Source organism: Pteronotus mesoamericanus, unplaced genomic scaffold (genome assembly GCF_021234165.1).
Source record: "Pteronotus mesoamericanus isolate MK-2021 breed Mesoamerican mustached bat unplaced genomic scaffold, CSHL_Meso_final contig_73, whole genome shotgun sequence".
Lineage (NCBI taxonomy): Eukaryota > Metazoa > Chordata > Mammalia > Chiroptera > Mormoopidae > Pteronotus > Pteronotus mesoamericanus.
This window is the reverse complement of record NW_026555245.1, coordinates 318614-337569: the sequence shown is the minus strand read 5'-3', so window position 1 is coordinate 337569 and position 18956 is coordinate 318614. Positions and strand designations below refer to the sequence as shown.

The following is an 18956-nucleotide window of genomic DNA, read 5'->3' as shown; positions in this document are numbered from 1 at the left end:
GACCATCCTGTGTAGTTACTTTCAGCCACTGCCATGTGCCACCCAGCCACCCCCTGCTCTCCACCATGAACTTGCCACGTTTATTACATAGCCTCCTTTTCATTCAGTTATTTAGCCCTATTTTCCCAAACCAGTTTCTGCTGACTGGTGGCAATAGTTACAGTATAGTACCCACTCCTCTAGGTAATAGTTGAGGCCACGGTTCAGTTGAAGCAGATCACCCCACGACCTCAAGTTTGCTTCTCCTCTGCCATAGCCACTGAGCAGGTGAATGAGGTGATTGTGGATCCAGGGTTATACTCTTACTTTACCCCAAAATGTAAGCTCCAGGACAGCAGAGGCCATGCCTGAATTGTGCACACAGGGGCATCCCTTTCTGCCTGGCAGTGTGGAAAATCAGTAAATATTTGCTGAATGAATGATCAAGTGAATGAGTGAAAGCAGTAAAGAAATCTTGTAACCGTTCTGGAGCCGAGGGATCTACAGTAAGCAGTTTTCACAGAGGTTTTTTTCCCCAGGGTACCGACTATCGTCCTGGAATCACCAAAGTAGCCTCCTATAATACTAGGTAGTTTGAACCCCGCTGCCAGACGCCCGGTCGGCCCCTCAGACAGTCACGTGTTAACGGCTGGCCAATCATCGGGGTCGGCGTGGGGCGGGGCTGGATAGACCGAGAGGCCCCTGTGCCGAGGCTCTAGAAGATCCCCTACGGTGGCCTCATGTCGTGTAGTGGAACGGGTTCTGAGCAGCGCCAGCAGGCGTCAGAGGCGGACGCCACCGCCAAGACCTTCCTAGCGAGCGGTAACTTTAGGGCTGCCGGGACTCGCTGGTACGCGGAGCGGAGCCCTCCTTGCTTAGAACGTTTTAGTCCATACCCCCAGGTCTGCACGCCCAACCGGTCAGGCCCGAGCGGCAAAGAGACACACCCGTGTTGGGTTGCAGGCTAATTGGCTCTGGGAATGCCCAAGCCGGGTCCTTTAGCTCCTGAGCCAGACGGGGCAAGGGGGTGCCTCCGAACTTGGGCCTGCTGGTGGTTGAAACCCACTGGAAAGGTGGACAGAGAACTTCACTGACCGATCTTGACTCCTTGCCCTCCAGAGCATCAGCATATCCGCTACAACCCGCTACAGGATGAGTGGGTGCTGGTGTCAGCTCACCGCATGAAGCGGCCCTGGCAGGGGCAAGTAGAGCCCTCGCTCCCGGAGAGAGTGCCCCGCCATGACCCCCACAACCCTCTGTGTCCTGGGGCCACACGGGCCAATGGAGAGGTAAGCCTTTAGAGCCTACATCTGCAGGATGGACCTGGCGAAGTAGCTCCGCCTTATAGCTGCCCCTCGCCCAAAGGGTAATGGACCTCCTTCTGGGTCATATCTGATCAAGTGTTTTTGACCCCAGAGTGGGCCATCCTCACCCTCTTGTAGGCTGTCCAGCCACTGAAGCCCACCAGGTGACTGGTGGTATGGGGCAGCGAATGCTTCTAGCCCATCCTTTTCTGTAGGTGAATCCTCACTATGATGGCACTTTCCTGTTTGACAATGACTTCCCAGCTCTGCAGCCTGATGCCCCCAATCCAGGTAACCTGTCTCTAGCTGATGTTAGAGAGGGAAGGGAGGCCGGGCTGAAAGTAACTACACAGGATGGTCTGATCACAAGTTCCTAACTCAACAGTTCATAGAGAGTGGTCGTGTCCCAGACCTACATTTAGCTAAAGGTCGGTCTTTACCTTAAGTGAGCTCTGTCCTTTGTCCTTATGTATCTAAGGTAACATACCTAAGAGAGGGGGAAGGGAGGCCAGACCTCTTATGGGTCCTTCTGTTGTAGAGAATGATACCCCTTTATTTCAGGACCCAGTGATCACCCTCTTTTCCAAGCAGAGGCTGCTCGAGGTGTTTGGTAAGTATGGATTTCCTCTCTTACAACCTTCAACCCAGGGCCTAGACCAAACAGTGGGGTTGGGCTGTGCCCCCAGCACTTCAAGCCCTATGTTTCTGTCATCCTTCCCTTCCTTGCTACTTAGTAAGGTCTTGTGCTTCCACCCCTGGTCGGATGTGACGCTGCCACTCATGTCAATCCCTGAGATCCGTGCTGTCATCGATGTGTGGGCCTCAGTCACAGAGGACCTGGGTGCCCAGTACCCTTGGGTGCAGGTCTGTGAGGTTGCCCACTGCCCTGGATAAGCAGGGAGTGGGTGGTGCAGCTTTGGTTCTGGGAACTGGCATTCCTGTTTCCATAGGGTGTGGTTTGGAAGGGTTGTCTTGGTGTCTTTTTGGCTACTAAAGCTCCCCCCCCCCCCCCCCGCACCGACCTGATAGATCTTTGAAAACAAAGGAGCCATGATGGGCTGTTCCAACCCCCACCCCCACTGCCAGGTAGGTGTGTCAGGCGCTCCAGTGCATTTCTAGATTGAGTCTAAGCCAGCACTATGGGGAGGGGAACTGGAGTAAGAGATGGGACATGGAATATGTTAGTGATGTGGAGACTTGGAGGTGAAGGACCTGCCTTTTTTTCTCTCCTCTTACTCCTTGCCAGGTGTGGGCGAGCAGTTTCCTGCCCGATATTGCCCAGCGTGAGGAGAAATCTCAGCGGGCCTATCAGAGTCAGCATAGAGAGCCCCTGTTGATGGAATATGGCCGCCAGGAGCTGCTCAGGAAGGTGGGAGAAAGCTAGGTCGTGTCCCCAAGGAACCTCTAATCTCACCCCAAAAGAGAGAGGTGTATGAAGAAGGATAGAAGGAAAGTAGCAGAGACTTGCTAGGAGGCTATAGCAGTAATCTAGGGGAAAGGTGATGGTGACTTATACTAGGGTGATAATGGGGAAGGTGGTGAGAGGCCATCAGATTCTGGGTACGTTTTTTTTCTTCTGCTTCCCTTACTTGTGTGCTGACCCCCAACACTTGCCTTGATGACCTCACCTCCATTTGGTCTGCTCAGGAACGTCTGGTCCTAACCAGTGAACACTGGTTAGTGCTGGTCCCCTTCTGGGCAGTGTGGCCCTTCCAAACACTGTTGTTGCCTCGTCGGCATGTACTGCGGCTGCCTGAGCTGACCCCTGCTGAGCGTGATGGTGAGTCTCCCAGCAGGGACTTGGGTGCCAGGCTCTGGATGGGGGTTACTCTGGTAGGGCCAATATGTAGGCCCTAGGCTGAGAGTCGGGCTTTGATTCTAGATCTAGCCTTCATCATGAAGAAGCTCTTGACCAAGTACGACAACCTATTTGAGACATCCTTTCCCTACACCATGGGCTGGCACGGTGAGGCTTTTTGAGCACCAATATCTAGACCTAACATCATTTTTGGGCTCCTGTGGTGGGCCTTTGAACTCTTGCCGGGGGAAGTGTCCAGAGCAGGGCTGCTGGGACTGAGGGTGGAGTAGGGACTTGGTGTCTTGGTGTGCTTTCCAGTGCCTGGTCTGCTCTCTGGCAGAGAATGCTGGGAAATGTAGCTTTCAGGTACCTAGCCTGGTTGGGGGATAGGGGCTGGGCTGCAGAACTAAGAAAGGATAATCTCCAGCCATTTCTGCTTTCTTCTTGTCAGGGGCTCCCACAGGATCAAAGGCTGGAGCCAACTGGGACCACTGGCAGCTGCATGCTCATTACTACCCTCCACTCCTGCGCTCTGCCACTGTTCGGAAATTCATGGTTGGCTACGAAATGCTTGCCCAGGCTCAGAGGGACCTCACCCCTGAGCAGGTCAGGACCTGGAACACTCTAGGTCCCCTTTTCTCTCCCATTTTCTCAAAGGATCCTAACAATCATGACCCCAAGAACCCCCATAGCCTGGGCATTCCTGAGGACTCAGGAGCTGCTCAACTCCTTCATCCTCTGGGTATTCCAGCGGTTCTTATCACCAGCCTCCTGGTGCCGCAAGCCCTCCCTCAGTGTCACCTGGGCACTCAGAACTCTACCATTCTGGACAGCTCTTACCTTCTGTCTTCCCCTTTCAGGCAGCAGAGAGACTAAGAGCACTTCCTGAGGTTCACTACCGCCTGGGACAGGACAGGGAGACAGCAGCCATCGCCTGACCACGTTGACCCCAGGGCCTTCTGCCTGAGAGAACCAGGGCCTAGAGTTTGGACAGATGTAGAATCAATAAAACTGTGCTTCTCAAACTTTAAACACATATTCTAATGCCAGAGGAGTGTGAACTCTAACCCTCAGGCGTCGGGGGTTAAAGGCTGAAGGCACAACTCCAGCCACGACTTTTCTTTGCCTATAGATGTGCAGAAACTTAAGTATGAAAATCTTCTCTAAGTCTCTGAACAAAATTACTACTCAGTGTTATTTCTCGTCTCTGGATTCTCTTACTCCTAAAGTAACAAAAGCATCTAAGCGTAAGAAAATGATAAAAAATCCTATGTTCTTGTCAGTGGCTGAGGCTTTAGAGAAGGCCAGAGCCCCCCTCACCACCACCCCTAGAGTGTCAGCTCACCAAGCCTGGGCCTGAAGGTTTGGTGGGGAGCTGGTGAACAGGATCCTGGTCTCAGTGGTCAGTGGCCAGCCCCTGGGCTGCTGGCCAGAACCCTGGCTTTGTGAGTGGCTGCAGCTTGGCTCTGCTCCATCCCACAGGGGCTGAAAGAGTGGGTAGGGAACGTGTACATGGCTTTGTGTCCTTGGCTCCTCTGGACTACCAAGTGCAGCATGTATGTGCAGGCTCTGCACACCTCTGTTGCCCTGTGCCTCAGTCATTGCACAGGACAAAAACAGCTGTGACAGGCAAGGGGCTGCCAGAGTTAGGAGCCCCAGGGCCTGGAGGATGGGATGGTTTCTGGGGTGACCCTAGGTCTACCCCCACCCCTCTGGACCTGTTTCCTTGGTAAGACTTACTGTGTGGGAACAATCGACCTTGCAGCTGAGGAAACTTAATGCCACCTAGTGTCCTCCAAACTTTTTAGGTGAGGACAGGGCTTGTGAACAAAGCAAGGACGACCAGAATGCTGTGTTTCCATTCTCTTCAGGGAATTGAGTCTCTTGGAGGGAAATCACACCAAGGCCAGATAGTGGTGACCTGGCCCAGGAGAACCTTGGCTGCCTGCCTTCCAATCCAGGGTTCGTTCTTTCTTGAGACCCTGGAGGGAAAGGGTCTGGGACTTGGAGTGTTGCCATGGTCTGGAAGGAGCTCAGGCAGACCTGGTACACATGTCTTCCTTAAGCCCCCAGTGACTACAGAGTGAATAAGAACCCCGGATGGGTGGTGGTTTTCTTAGGGCATGTGCACACATGGCTAACCGTACACCTTTGATTGGGCTGCATTTTGAAATAATATGGGGAGCTTTAAACAATACCGATGCCTACATCCAGCCTCCAGAACTTATGATTTAATTGTTTTGGAGTGTGGCTTGGCAGTTTTAAAACAACAATGTCCAGCCAAGTTTGAGAACCACTGCCCTACACCATTCTTCCTGATTTGGACTCGGGCATCTTCAGCTTGTCCAGTTACCTGTCCATTGGCTCCTGAGCCACTGAACTTCATACTTTCTTTGTGGACAAGAAGTAGGGGGAGGGGCCTGAGAGATTCCAGTCCTGCTGTTCCAGGAGGACAGGCCTTCAGGCAAGTACTCAGGAATTCAGCCCCAGGCTCTGTCCCCTAACAGCCTCTTCAGTCCCGGACGGGACAGGAAGTGTCCGGCAGAGGTGGGGGAGGAGGTGATTGGCAGTTGGAGGCTCCAATGGGCCGCACCCCTCCCCCTTATTTCACCCCTCTCTTTCCATTGGTGCCTGGGCGGAGCCACCCCCACGGCGGGGCCCCAGGGCTGGAGGGAGTAGAGGCCGGGGCAGAGGGCAAGGGCGGAGGGCGCTGGCAGCGGCGGAGGCCGCGGAAGGTGAGACCTGGTGGGGCCTGTGGGTGTGCACGGGGAAGCCTTGCCAGGAGAGGGCCCGCCAGGGTAGAGTACGATGAAGTGCTCAGAAGACTGATGGACTGTCAGTGTGAGTGTGGCTGTGAGGCCGTAGCTGATGTCTATGTGAGGCTCTGCAACTGTGTCACTTGTTGCATCTGTTAGCTGCTGTGCTAAGTGTGTCACTGTGCATGTGGCTGTGCAAGGGATTATGTGTGTATCTGTCAATGTGCCGTTTTTTGGTGAGAGACAGGGTTGAGTGTTTGTGCGTGTGAGAGGGCCTGTGACCACATCAGGGAATGTTTTGGGAAGGTCTTTGTGGGGTTTAAGATTGTTTTTGTCAGTGTGAGAGTGGGTGGCTGGGTGTGTGTACACCAATGTGTGACTTTAGGAGTAGTAGAGCAAGAGAGAGACTGGTACTATGTGTGTGTCCTGTGTCCTCAGTGTTAGATTGTGTGGGAGTGGAGCTGTGTTTATATCTGGGGGACCCACTTCAATAGCCAACGGGACTGACCCAACCCACTTGGCTTCCCCTCTTTTCTGTGCTCAAGAATCCCTGTCACTGGGATACCGCTTCTTCTTTTCTGTTTTTCTGTCTGACTCAGTTTCCTTATATTTCTTTTTCTCTCCCTACTACTGTCTTCCTAGAGTGTGGCTCTCTGTGTCTCTTCACAGTTTTGTCTCCCCAGAAAGATGTGGATTCATTTTTCAGTCCTGCCCTTCAGGTTCCCTGCATCTGTCTCTCTGTACTGCTGTGCTGGACTCCCCTCTTCACCTTTGTCGTTTTGGTTGCCTGTTGTCCAGTAACAGTGTTGAGATGTGGGATCTACCATGATAAGAGCTCCCTGAAAGACAGGACTTAAACCACCACGAGGAGTTGCTTTTAGGAAGTGCTATGACTCTATCCCAGAGGCGGCATGCTAAGTGCGTGTGTGATTGTGTGAGTGTATGGGTATGTGTTAATGTAATTGTCTGGGCCCGAGTGAGGCCATCCGAGTATCCTGGTGTGACTGCAAGTGGCTGTATCTGAGAGTGTGTGTCTGAGGGTAAGTGTGGGTCTTGTATATCTGGCACCAAGGGACCAAAGGCATTTCCTGATGTTGGGGCCCAAAGAGTGGAGGGGAGGTGAGAAATGGCTGGAACATCCAGGGGTGGGGAAACTGGACTGTTTGGCTTTTCTTTATATCCCCCAACCTGGGGCCTCCCATCCCCTCAGAACAGAGCCAGCTGTGCCCTAAGGAAATCTTTGCTGGGGAGTGAAGAGTGAGAGCACGAGTGTGTATCTGATATTTTCATTTGATTGTGTCCCTGTTGTTCAAGGGAAGAATCTTTTTGTTGACCATGCCTAGTGAGTCCACCCATGACTGGCTGTGTTTGGCTGTGTGAAAACATAGGGAATCTATCACTGATAAGGACATAAGCAGCCCTTCTTTCCCTCTTGCCAGCCCTGGCTGTGCCTGTGGCTTCCTTTCCAGACTGGGGGGAGGCCTCTTCCCTTCCCAGAGCCTTGGGTGGGAGGAGGGTGGGAGGGGAGGAGGGAGGAGTAGGGATGGGGAGGAAGAAGGAGGGAGGAGGGGGCTTGGCTATGAGTGGCTGAGCTCCAGGGCTCAGAGGGGCGGGGGCAGGAAGGGGGAGGAGGGGATGATTCTGGGGTCTCAGAACTGTGGAGCAGAGACGGGTGCTGTAGCTGGTGGGAGGAAGTCTTGGAGGCCATGGACACTTAGCCACTGGGATCACCGAGGTAGGGTGGGGCCGAGCAGGGTAAACGTGGATGGGCCGGGGACCAGGGGAGAGCCACTAGACATTCAGACAGACTCACAGATACAGAGACCCCTGTTCTCCTCTACTTGGTAGGGGTCTGTACTTACTCTTCCTCTTCTGAAGCCCTCCCCCTGGGCCCTGTCTCCATCTGCCTCTTCTCCTGTCCCCATGCCACTTCCCCACTGCCTTCCTTCTCCTGCTTTCCTCCATCCAGAATCTTGCTCCCCTAGCACTCTCTTAGCCCCCTCCAAACCCCATACACACATAGTTGGTTACTTCCTCTGTTTTCCTGAGTTCCTGCTGCCCCAGCTCAGCCTTCACCTCGCTGAACCCCTGCCACCTCCCAGTCTTGATCTCTGAGCATCTCCTGGTCCTGTGGACCCCACCCCAGGCCCCTGTCCCTGCAGGCTCCCAGCTCCTCTCACCCTCCTCTCCTTTCCCCGCCACCCTGTCTCCATCTGCTGGCTCCCCGCCTGCCCCTAGCCTCTGGCAGCAGCCAGGGCATCTGGATCTGCTTAACTCTACAGCCTCAGCCTGCACCCTAGTCCCATCCAGCCTCATAGGCTTGAGACCAACAAGACTCCAGTGTCGGCCCAGATGTGTGGCCCAGGGAGCAAAGAGACAGGCAGGCCCAGGCGAGAAGAGGCTTGGCAGCCAGAGCCGAGCTAGGCCCCATGGCAGGAGTACACCGTGGGCTTAGACCCGCCATGACAGCTCCAGGGTGATGAGGGCTGCCTCAGGTCAGTCGGAGGCAATGATTAGCACTGGGCCAGGTGGACACCAGGATTCCTAACAGCTGAATTGGAGGAGTTAATAGGAATGACTGAGCCGATGCTGGCACTTGATGCCAGGGGTGGGCGCCAAGGGTGGTGCAGGGGGGTGGTGTTGGCACAGCCTGTCGCCTCCGGCTTTTGTTCTGGGCCCTAAGCCCAGGGCTGAGATGGAGAGTGCGAGAGTGCGTGTATTTATGTGCATGCGTGCGCATAGCACCCTGCGTGTGTATGTGTATATATGTGTGTGCACATGTGTGCACACAGCATGGGGGTGTGTAGTGGAAACAGGGAACTTAGATAACCTCCCCCAGTGATTTCTGATATTCTTACCCCACTTGGTACCTCAGTTTCCCTCCTAGAGGGCCCCAGTTTGGAAGAGAAGGAGGCAGGCTTTAGCCTCCCATTTTGGGGATGGGGGATTGCTAAAAATGCCTCTCTTCCCACAGATGAGCAGCAGCTGCTCAGGGCTGAGTAGGGTCCTAGTGACTGTGGCTACAGCCCTGGTGTCTGCCTCCTCCTCCTGCCCCCAGGCCTGGGGCCCCCCAGGTGAGAACCCTGATGTATGACCCTAACTCTAACTTATGACTTGCTACCCTCCTGTGGCCCCCACCCCATATCTAACTGTGACAACCCTCTCCCGACCTCTGAATTCAACCTGGCAACATCCCCTCTACGCTGTGCTCTGATCTCTGTCTTCAGATTATAACATGATACTCTGACCCAATGAGTCTAACCAGGGCTTAAAAGTCTGCTCCTTACCCCGTCACTCTTACAAGGTGGGGTTTTGGGGAGAGGGAAAGGAAGAACCTGCCCTCAGAAGTGCCCTCTACAGGGGTCCAGTATGGGCAGCCTGGAAGGTCCATGACGCTCTGTTGCCCTGGAGTGACTGCTGGGTAAGTGCCCCGCCTGCCTGTTGGGATGACACTCATGACCCTTTCCTGACCCTGCCTGGTCCTCATATCCCTCCCTCCTATCCTTGCCCCCTGTGCCTGTAATCCTCACCTCTCTATCTGTCCTAATCCTCAAACCATCTTTATTCAACAGAAAATCTCAACCAACATGGACTGAGCAACTGCTAAGTGCCTGTTCTATTCTAGGCCCCAGGATACAGCAGTGCACAAGTTAGGCACGATGTTGGCTCTCGAAGAGCTTACATCCTAATGGGGCAGACAGACAATTAGGAAATAAGAACCTTGCCAGGTAGTAATCCCTGCAGGGCAGAAAATCAAAAGAGAATGCCCTGGGAGATGATAGCTGAGTGGCTCCTTTTTATTGGTAATCAGGAAAGGCCACTCTGAGGAAGGAATATTGAAGCTGATTTGTGAAGGTCAGGAAGGAGGCGGGCAGGTACAGGTTGAGATATAAACATTTCTGACAAAGGTCAGTGCAAATGCCCTCAATAGAAATGACCTCAACACTGTTAAACAGAAAAAAGACTAACTGGACAGGGTAGGAATGCAGTAGGTGAAGGGAGGGAGGGAGGAGATGAAGAAGGAATGGACGGCAAGGGGGAAATCACTAGGGGCTTTGTGAGTCAGCAAAAGCAGTTTGGGTTCTGTTGCAAATGCAGTGAGAAGCCAGTGGAGAGCTGTGGTGTGGTCTGCCTTAACGCTTCAAACCGCCCCTCTGTCTGTCATCACTTTGTCTCACCCCAGGTCCCCCGTGTCTTGGTTTCGGGATGGGGAGACAAGGCTGCTCCAAGGACCTGACTCTGGGCTGGGGCATGAACTGGTCCTAGCCCGGGCAGACAGCACTGATGAGGGCACCTACATCTGCCAGACCCCGGATGGTGCACTTCGCATGGTGACCCTGCAGCTGGGCTGTGAGTCGGGGACGGAGTATTGGTTGGCAATGATGAGACATGGGGCTCCTGAGGGAATTAAGGTCCTGAGTAAGCACTCTGAAATGGGAAGACTGGGGACTTCTCACTCTCCAGCTGTACCCTCTGCCTCTAGACCCCCCAGCCCGCCCTGTTGTCTCCTGCCGAGCAGCTGACTATGAGAACTTCTCCTGCACTTGGAGTCCCAGCCAGGTCAGCGGTTTACCCACCCGCTACCTCACTTCCTACAGGTGTGTGCATGATGGGGTGTGTAGGTCTATACATTTGGGTGTGCTGGCACAGTATGGTTGTAGGAGGCTGGGAGGAAGGTCCTGAAGAAGTCCTTAAAGAGAGGGAGGACGCTTTTTTCCTTTCTGACCTCAGATGGCTCCCTCCCTACCAGGAAGAAGACAGTGCCAGGAGCTGATGGCCAGAGGTAGGACATGAGGGAGAGGCTGGGGGCTTTAGCTGAATGCCACATAGAGCATTTCCAAAGCCTAAGACTACATCCTCTCTCCTAGGATGAGTTCATCTCCAGGGCCTTGGCCATGCCTACAGGACCCCCCGGGGGCTGCATGCTGTGTGGTCCACGGGGCAGAGTTCTGGAGCCAGTACCGGATCAATGTGACTGAGGTGAACCCCCTGGGGGCCAGCACACGCCTCCTGGATGTGAGCTTGCAGAGCATCTGTGAGTACACGCCCCTAGAGTTCCCCCAAATCCCCATTGCAGAGACTCTAGACAGACTCCAGAGTACAGATATCACAACACCGAACTCCCCAGAGCGCCCAGACAGTTCCCTCCCAACGTAGACCCCTCTTTCAGTGCACAGATGACCACTGTGGAGACTAAGAAGCCAAAGAGATCAGAGCCCAGGAGGCAGGGTTACCTCAGCCTCTAGAAGCTGCTGCTACTACCCGCTCCCCACCTGGCTGCCTAGCCCCAGAGCTGCCTCTCTGCTTATAGGCCCTGTACTGAAGGCAGCCATATCTCTAGTCTTCTCTGTCCAGTGGAAGCCAATATTGGCCCCTCCTTCCTCTTGATCTGTACATGGGATGGGGGATCTAAAGCTGTGGCTCCAATTTGGGCTAACTCATCTTCCTTGGAAAGAAATCAGAATCATTCTTTAATCCACTAGGCAGACTTTCCAAAAACCTGTCCCTGGATCTCAGCTTATTTTATAGTAAGGATGACAGGCAGGTCCTGAACCCTGACTTTGTGTCTCCACCACCCTCAGTGCGTCCTGACCCACCCCAGGGGCTACGGGTAGAGCCAGTACCTGGCTACCCCCGCCGCCTGCGTGCCAGCTGGATGTACCCTGCGTCCTGGCCCCGCCAGCCCCACTTCTTGCTCAAGTTCCGGCTGCAGTACCGTCCAGTGCAGCATCCCGCCTGGTCTACGGTGAGGCCTGGAGGGTGTCCCCGTTTGGAGCTGTGGGTCCTGTCTCTGGTTTCATGTTCCTGGGTATTCTGCATGGATTTCTGGCACTGTCAGATCACTGAAGCCTTGTCACCTCCCCATAGCGAGGGTTCTCCCTGGGTGCGGGGATTACAGCATGGACCAACAGACTAAGCCTGTGCTCTGTGGGGCTGTCATTCTGATGTAAGCCTATCTGTGGGAAGGCAGCAGTGGTTTTTTTACAAGTGACTTTTCTAGGAAAAGAAGTGTCATGCTTGCTTGAGCAGCACATATACTAAAATTGGAAAAGAAGTGTCTTTCACTCAGAGGCACATCCTCATATACCCAGATACAAAACACTCATACCCAGATAAAGGTAATATTGAATTCCCACCACTGGGCTGAATCACATCTGGGGAGTGGCTGCCTCAGATAATAATCAGTATTTACTGAGTGCTGTCTGCATACCAGGCACTGAGCTATGCATTGTACATGCATTATCTCATTTAGATGTTTTCACCTCTATTTTACAAAAGAAGAAACTGAGGCATAGAGAAGCCCAAAGGTTACCCAGTAAGATTTGACCCCAGGCAGCCTGATAGCACAGCCTCTCTACGTAACTACCAGTTACCCTACCTGAGGCCCTGGTGGCTCTACCAGGCTGACAGGGACAGGATAGGGAGGAAGGGGTGCTTTTTGCAGACTGGAGCTGGGGGACAGGTAGGTTCAGCATTTACAACTTGCATAACTCAGTGATGGTGATGAAACATCTTCACTCTCAGGTGGAGCCGGCTGGATTGGAGGAGGTGATCACAGATGCTGTGGCTGGGCTGCCCCATGCTGTGCGGGTCAGTGCCCGGGACTTTCTGGATGCTGGCACCTGGAGCGCCTGGAGTCCTGAGGCCTGGGGCACTCCGAGCACTGGTGAGAGACAGAGCTAAGGGGAAGGGCAGAGGCCCCATCCCTCAGCATTTATCAGCTGGACAGGATAGCACAAACAGGGCTGTGTGGCACATGCCCCACCCACACAGCCATGCCAATTGCCATCCCAGGCTTTATCCTTGGATGCCCGCAGCCCTGTCCTAGCTTAAGCCCTGCCCCTCAGTCTCCACCCTGCTACATCCCCAGAAGCTGGCCCTGCCCTTTCAGGCACCACTTTCTAGTGCCTCTGTGTCCAATCCAGGCCCTGGCTTTGCCAGACAGGCCTTGGCCCTCTGCCCCTTCCCCATGTGGACAATTCTCCTCAGGCCTTGCCTCTCTTCAGGGCCTCTACCAAAGGAGATACCAGCTGAGAGTCAGCCACACACACAGTTGGAGGAGGAGCCTCAGGCAGACAGTCCTGCTCCCCCAAGGCCCTCCCTCTTGCCAGATCCACAGCCACTTGGTGAGCTGGGGTAGATGGGCAAAGGTGGGAGAGGATGGGAAAGTCTCAGAGAGAAGGGGGCACTAAGATTGGTCAGGCTCATTCTCACAGTGGCATGTGCCTCCCCCACCCCCCCCAGTCCATAGGGACCCCCTGGAGCAGGTGGCTGTCATAGCATCTTTGGGAATCTTCTCTCTCCTGGGACTGGCAGCTGGGGCCCTGGCACTGGCTCTCTGGTAAGTGACTGTCATTGGTGCCTCAGTCTCTGATCCCACATAGGCACTGATAACCATAGACCACATCCTTTCCCACCCATTATGACTTCCCACTGAACATATCTGATTCTGGAACTACTTTCCCTCTTCCCCTCAACTTCAAGATTCTCAGATTCCTCTCCTGACCCTTTACTAATAAATGCTTTTGGCGAAGACTGAGATGCCCCACATTATCAGGAAAACAGCTTCCTTTTTGCTCCAGGCTGAGGCTGAGACCAGATGGGAAGGATGGACCCCAAAAGCCTGGGTTCTTGGCCCCAATGATTCCAGTGGACAAGCTTCCAGGTGAGTAGGACCTCCAGGAGGTTTGAACTTGGAGATGTGCACTCTCATCTTGGGTGTCTGGATTACGAGCCAAAGGCCCCAGTCATCCTAAGGGTACTGGGGCTTCAGAGCTGGGTCTACTCCCTCGTACGCAGGGTATCTAGGCCAAGAGCCAGTCCTGTAATCTCCTTTGATTTGCCTTCTGCTTTTTCTAGGAGCTCCAAACCTGTAGAGGACCCAGGGAGGCTTCAGCTGATTTCACCTGTAATTCTGTCTTGCCGGTGTGGATGGACGGACAGATAGAACCCAGGCAGGACAATGGAGCCTCATTGGGGGAGGTGTTTCAGCTGAAGTTTTTTTGGAGCCCATTTCTATGAGACTGTGTTCCAAACTTGCCAGTTCACCAGCGGATTGTGTGTAGATGTGTATATCTGTGCTCATGTGTATGTGAAGCAGGGGACATGTGTTCTCTGTATGGATGTATGTGTGTATGTATGTACGTACCTGGGGAGTGTGTGTGGGTTCTTGGCTCTTAGCCTTGCCCCTGGTGGGGGTTGTGGTGTGAATAAAGAGAATGAGGAGGGTCTTTTGTTTATTGATATGTCTCCCAGCGTCAGACTCAGGGCTCACAGGACAATGCATAGAATTTGGAGACTACAACCAAAGACCGTTGTTCAATACTGCTTTATTATTTTGGCTATTGGGGGTCCTGGCCCATTTTCCCTATCAGCCTAAATTTCAGGTTGGGCAGAGTCTCCTGGAGCCTCCTCCTTTGGCGCTCAAACCAGCGAGCCAGGCTGCGGTTCAGTGGGTGGATGCAGGCTGTATGCCGAGCCAAGTGAAGTCTGGGAAAGGAAAGGTCCAAAGCCATGGTCATAGTTTGGAGATTTAGGTTAGGGTCCCAGGATTAGAGGCAGAGGCTAGATGACAACCTGAGTTGGCATTAGAACTGATAAGTTTGGGGCTGGAGGTGGAATCTGCATCAGGGATTGGAACTGAGGTCAGAGTCATAGTTCTGTATCAGGGGCAGGGTCAGATCTCACACATAAGCCTGGAGTTGACAGTCTCCATCAGCCTCCTGCAGTTCCACCTGGGAGACCTTTTTCAGCAGCCTGTTTGAGAGTAGCTGTCGGTAGGGCTGAGTACAGCAGGTAGTGCTGGATGGTGGTAGCACTGCTAGTGAATAATGGGGCCACATGTTCAAACGGTTCCAGACCGAGAACCTCTCCATCAGAGAGCTGGAAGCTGGACTTCCTGGGCCCCTTTTGCCTCCATTCCATTAACCCAGATCCCTGGTCCTCTAGACCCCCAAGCACTCACCTGCTGCAGGGTCTGGGGTCAGAAGGAGGAGGCTGATGTTGGATGAGGGCCCTTTCATGCTGTTCAGCCTGGATACTTCCTTTTCTCCTTTCTCCCTACCTTTTATCTGGGTGCCTTTTACCTGGGGCACCAGGTGAGTCAGAAGCAGGTGAAGATGTATTGCCCATCCTGTGATACTCCTGGGCCCCAGCCGCCACAGACACCTGTGCCACAGGCCCCTTCCTCTTTTGGGACTGCCATTTCCCATGGACTCCTAAGCCCTGAGCAGAGAAGCTGGGGGAGAGGGATAGTGCATGGTATGGGGCCTGAAGGTACAGTGACTGATGTACCTAAGGGCAGCCAAGGATCCTCAGTGGCATCCAGTGATGGACATTCATACTCATGTACCCATAACTACACCTTTACAGTCACACCTCAATCACTTGATCACCCTCACATGGTCAGACAACCATAGACAATCATACAGCCCCCGTTATAATCAAGTCTCACTCCTGCACAGTTGTTTTCACAATATTCCAATCATATTAGCATACACAAATTCTGACAGGGGTGTTGTAGGTTGGGTGGAGCAGGGGGCAAGGCAGCATCAACTTGCTTTCATTTTCCCCTCCCCACTTCCTGCCCTAGCCTGCGTATCTCATCAGGAAAAACTGATGGGAATGGGTCCCTAAGCAGGGACTTCTGGCTGAAGCAGTCTTGCCTGGGGCTGTTCACATTCAGAGAAGCTGGGGAAGGCCCTTTTTGGTGGTATTGGGGGTATCTTAGAGATGTTGAGGTAGGGGCTGCTCTCCCTAGGAAGATGAGTCAGGGAGGAGGGGTGGGGTGGGTAGGGAGGGCAGATGAAGGAAGATAAAGTTCTATGGTGTAAGGTTGCTGCTATCAAACAGATAAAAAGAACCAACAAATCTTGGTTGTTGCCTGTCCTGTCCCAGAAATGCCAGCCTCTTGCTAAAAGGGGTCTGGGGTTTTCAGGTGCAGCCCCTGGTTTATTGAGACATCAGATTCAAGAGTTCTATTACTTCTCTTTTGTTCTATTTAAATTCCAGTCTTTCTCCCCTGTGGGCCTGGAGGAACATTCCCCTTCCCCACTCAGGTTCAGAAATACCTATCAACAACCCCTACACCCTCTGCACTGCATCTTCTTGCTAAAGCCCCAACCTCCCATCTACATCCTGTCCATTCTCTCCTAATCCCAACCCAGCCCTCACTCCCCTCTTCCTCTTACTTGCCCTGCCCCATTGCAGAGCTCCTCCTCCTGTTATTTTCAGGAAGCTAGGAACTGCCTAGGGCAGGGACAAGCTGCTTAATTTAGTGCCCCTGACACCTTGAAGAATTTCCCACTCCTAGTCTGGGGATTTCAACTCTCAAGTCCTGTGTTTGAAATGTAAACTGAGTCATAACCCAGGAATCAAGTTCTTATCTGGTTGTTGCAGGGGTGCCTCTGCAGCTTTTTCCATTGTGCTACCTTCTATGGGTCAGGACTTCTCTTGAGATAGGGACACCTTGGCTGGGCATCTTGTTCTACTGCAGGACTGCTGTAACAATCAGGAGGGACCATCAGTTCCAAGACTAAAAACTAGTCCATCTCTCAGGCTGAACAACTGGAGCTTCTCCTTCCTGTCCAGGGTGAGGCTTGAAGGCCCTTCCCTGGAGTTTGACTTGTGGATACTCAGGAATTATGACAATTTCCTGGTAAGGTATAGGCCCAGGGCCGGACAGGGTATTCCATTTTTGATAGGAGTCTTGATGTAGACATTGTGATAAATGGCTCAAGACCCTGGATCCATTTTTGAAGGTGGCCACAACCCAGAGACATCGTGGACTTCTAGTACCAGAGCCCTTAGGGTTTCTCTCCCACCCTCCAGTCTGGACTTGTGCCCCAGAGTTTGGGTGAAGAAATTGAGGTGCCATTGTCTTGTCACAGATCTCCATCAGCTGTCTGTCTGCCACACACACTGTGGTCTCTCCCAGACCAGCCAGTCCAGAGACCTGAGAAGGCAAGAAATGCATTTTTCCGGGTACGTACCCATCTCTCCCCTTTGGCTTCTCCACAGATAGGGCCAAGTCTCCTCAGCTACAACCTGCTGTGGCAGGGGCAGCCCCACACTGAAAGTTAGCTTTGCTCCCAGTCCACAAACTGGACTATTTAACTTAATCCTTTGGTGCTCTTTTTGGTTCTGCAACCTGTCCCTAACTCAAAGTAGGCTCACTGGAGTCCCTGGCCCTGAGCACTTTAGAAGATAGTGGGTCGACTGGGTGACAAGACAGAAAGGGATGACAGGGAACAGTGGCCTTGGGTTCTTCTAGGGAGGTAGCAAGAACTCTTGGGAGGGTTGATACTGTATCTTTAAACTTGGGATCAGACTGGAGAAGCTGGAAGTTGGGGTATTAATTATAGGGAAAGACCTCAACAGTCCCAAGTCACAACCTGGACACATGGAAAGGCACCCTATTGAGAATAGAGGCCCTGTCAGTTAAGGATACAGCCGGCAAGGAGAAGGGCTCCCAGCTCAAATGGCAGCAGCGGCGGCAGAGTCAGGAGGGAAGCACAGTGGCTTCAGTTTAAATCTTTAATGTACCGGCTGGCTGGGCAGTGGTGGCAGGTGTGCGGCGGGGGAGGCCGCGACCCGAGCGCTGGGGAACAGGGCCCAGGCCGCTTGACAGACAGCTCATCAGGCCCCGCAGAGGCTCCAGCTTCTGCTCCCGGGGGTGTGCTGAGCTGTGGGGCGACCCGACACTGGCATGAGGCTGGGCGGGGCCTCCCGGATTCCACCCCCCTCCTGTCCTCCGAGACTGAGCCTCGTCCCTGCCCCAGGAGGGTCCGCGGTATCGCAGCCCCCTCACCTCCGCTCCCTCCGCCACATGCGTAGCCAAGGGAAAAAGTAGAAGCAGCCCCAGTAGATCCTGCAGAGAGAAGGCAGAGCCGGGCCGGGCGGGGCGAGGCTGACCCCGCAGCCTCCTTGGACAGCTCTCCAAGGCCCCGCCCCGCCCCCTAGAGGCGGTCCCCTTTACAGCCCACGCCCCTTTAGGGGCTCCACCCCTCCCACTCCTCCCGCTCCCAGACAATTCATGCCCCGCCCCCACCCTGGAGCCGCTAGGTTCCTCCTCCGCACAACCCCGCCTCCACTCACTCCTCCTCCGCCTCCAGCGCCACCTCGTATCTCCTCAATCCCGACATGTCCCGGGCTCCGAACGTCTCCTGGGGAGCGAAATGATGGGATCAAGGACTTCCCAACCCCCAACCCCCGGTCCCCTTCTGTGTCATTCTCAGGATCAGTCTGACTTGTTCTCAGGTAACCTGAGGCAGGTGCTCCCGGGAAGACTAAATTGCCACATCGGGGTGGGGTGAGATTGAAGATTTTGGAGTCGTTAGGCGTTAAGGAATTAGGGGGCCAGTTACCGCAGGAGCCTGAGGCATTTAGGGGGTCAGGGCGAAAGGCTTTGCGGTCATGGGGCTGGGATATTTGGGGCCCCGGGTGAGGATTTTCGGGGGCTCGTGTCACCTGGAGGGGGGCTGAGGGGTCGGCGCAGCCTAAACTCCGCCCTCCCTGGCTCCACCCCGGAAACAGACCCTTACCGTTACGTCACAGGGACTCCGTCGCGGACCAGGGGTGGGGCTTGCCTATTACCCGGAAGGGGCGGAGTTAGAGCATTTCTTCAGAGAAGGCGGAGTCAAAATGTCCTTGGGAGATGGAGGCAGGGCCTGTCACTAGAGGGTAAAGGTGGGATTTATTACTTAGATGACCCTCTTTTATAAGGATGGAGTCAGATTTTGGAGTTCTACCCTGGGAGACGGAGACCTCAGTAATAGTAAGAAAAGAGCTTTGGGACGCTATCCAGTGTTGTTTTCCCCAATTCTTTCTCCTCCTTTCAATCTCCTTAGCTTCTGCCCAGATGATTGCCTTTCTTGTCTGCCCCATTCTACTTGTATGGCCCTGAGCTGAGGAGGAAGAGGGCCCAGTCTAGACAGGCCAAGCTATGAAAATACTTCTTGGCTGAGCAGCGTTGGCCAAGTCACTTAGGCCAAATGGTCACAGCCCTTCCTCTCTGAGCTGTGACCTACCTACTTGTGACTCTTGTTCCTACAATCATTGAGTCAACAAATATTTATTGAGTGTCTGCCACATTAAGGCACTGTGCTGGGTGTGAGGATA

The 18956-nt window shown here is 53.7% G+C and overlaps 4 protein-coding genes across 7 annotated transcripts; 2 read left to right on the top strand and 2 right to left on the bottom strand.

Moving 5' to 3' along the window:
• Positions 1–673: 673 nt before the first annotated feature.
• Positions 674–4200, top strand: GALT (galactose-1-phosphate uridylyltransferase). 3 transcript variants are annotated; one of them, XM_054583226.1, is made up of 11 exons: positions 674–801; positions 1099–1268; positions 1499–1574; positions 1845–1893; positions 2018–2147; positions 2313–2369; positions 2530–2652; positions 2931–3063; positions 3166–3249; positions 3533–3687; positions 3942–4200. In XM_054583226.1, the coding sequence occupies exons 1-11, from the start codon at positions 720–722 to the stop codon at positions 4017–4019; spliced, it is 1137 nt and encodes a 378-aa protein (XP_054439201.1). In that variant the 5' UTR covers positions 674–719; the 3' UTR covers positions 4020–4200. The 3 variants fall into 3 exon arrangements, with proteins under 3 accessions (XP_054439201.1, XP_054439203.1, XP_054439202.1); XM_054583227.1 differs by having other exon boundaries at positions 717–829; XM_054583228.1 differs by lacking the exons at positions 2313–2369; positions 2530–2652.
• A 1540-nt stretch (positions 4201–5740) lies between these two features.
• Positions 5741–14062, top strand: IL11RA (interleukin 11 receptor subunit alpha). 2 transcript variants are annotated; one of them, XM_054582893.1, is made up of 13 exons: positions 5741–5816; positions 8812–8911; positions 9198–9258; positions 10021–10187; positions 10321–10435; positions 10588–10620; positions 10706–10872; positions 11420–11583; positions 12363–12504; positions 12845–12964; positions 13083–13179; positions 13421–13503; positions 13698–14062. In XM_054582893.1, the coding sequence occupies exons 2-13, from the start codon at positions 8812–8814 to the stop codon at positions 13712–13714; spliced, it is 1266 nt and encodes a 421-aa protein (XP_054438868.1). In that variant the 5' UTR covers positions 5741–5816; the 3' UTR covers positions 13715–14062. The 2 variants fall into 2 exon arrangements, with proteins under 2 accessions (XP_054438868.1, XP_054438869.1); XM_054582894.1 differs by lacking the exon at positions 5741–5816 and adding an exon at positions 5905–5922.
• Positions 14063–14179: 117 nt separating this feature from the next.
• CCL27 (C-C motif chemokine ligand 27) lies at positions 14180–14860 on the bottom strand. The gene is made up of 3 exons (XM_054583297.1): positions 14803–14860; positions 14526–14658; positions 14180–14327 (listed from the first exon to the last, which is right to left on the bottom strand). The coding sequence occupies exons 1-3, from the start codon at positions 14858–14860 to the stop codon at positions 14180–14182; spliced, it is 339 nt and encodes a 112-aa protein (XP_054439272.1).
• Positions 14861–17364: 2504 nt separating this feature from the next.
• Positions 17365–18357, bottom strand: LOC129078385 (uncharacterized). The gene is made up of 4 exons (XM_054583225.1): positions 18306–18357; positions 17934–18001; positions 17647–17706; positions 17365–17521 (listed from the first exon to the last, which is right to left on the bottom strand). The coding sequence occupies exons 2-4, from the start codon at positions 17978–17980 to the stop codon at positions 17365–17367; spliced, it is 264 nt and encodes an 87-aa protein (XP_054439200.1). The 5' UTR covers positions 17981–18001; positions 18306–18357.
• Positions 18358–18956: the final 599 nt, after the last annotated feature.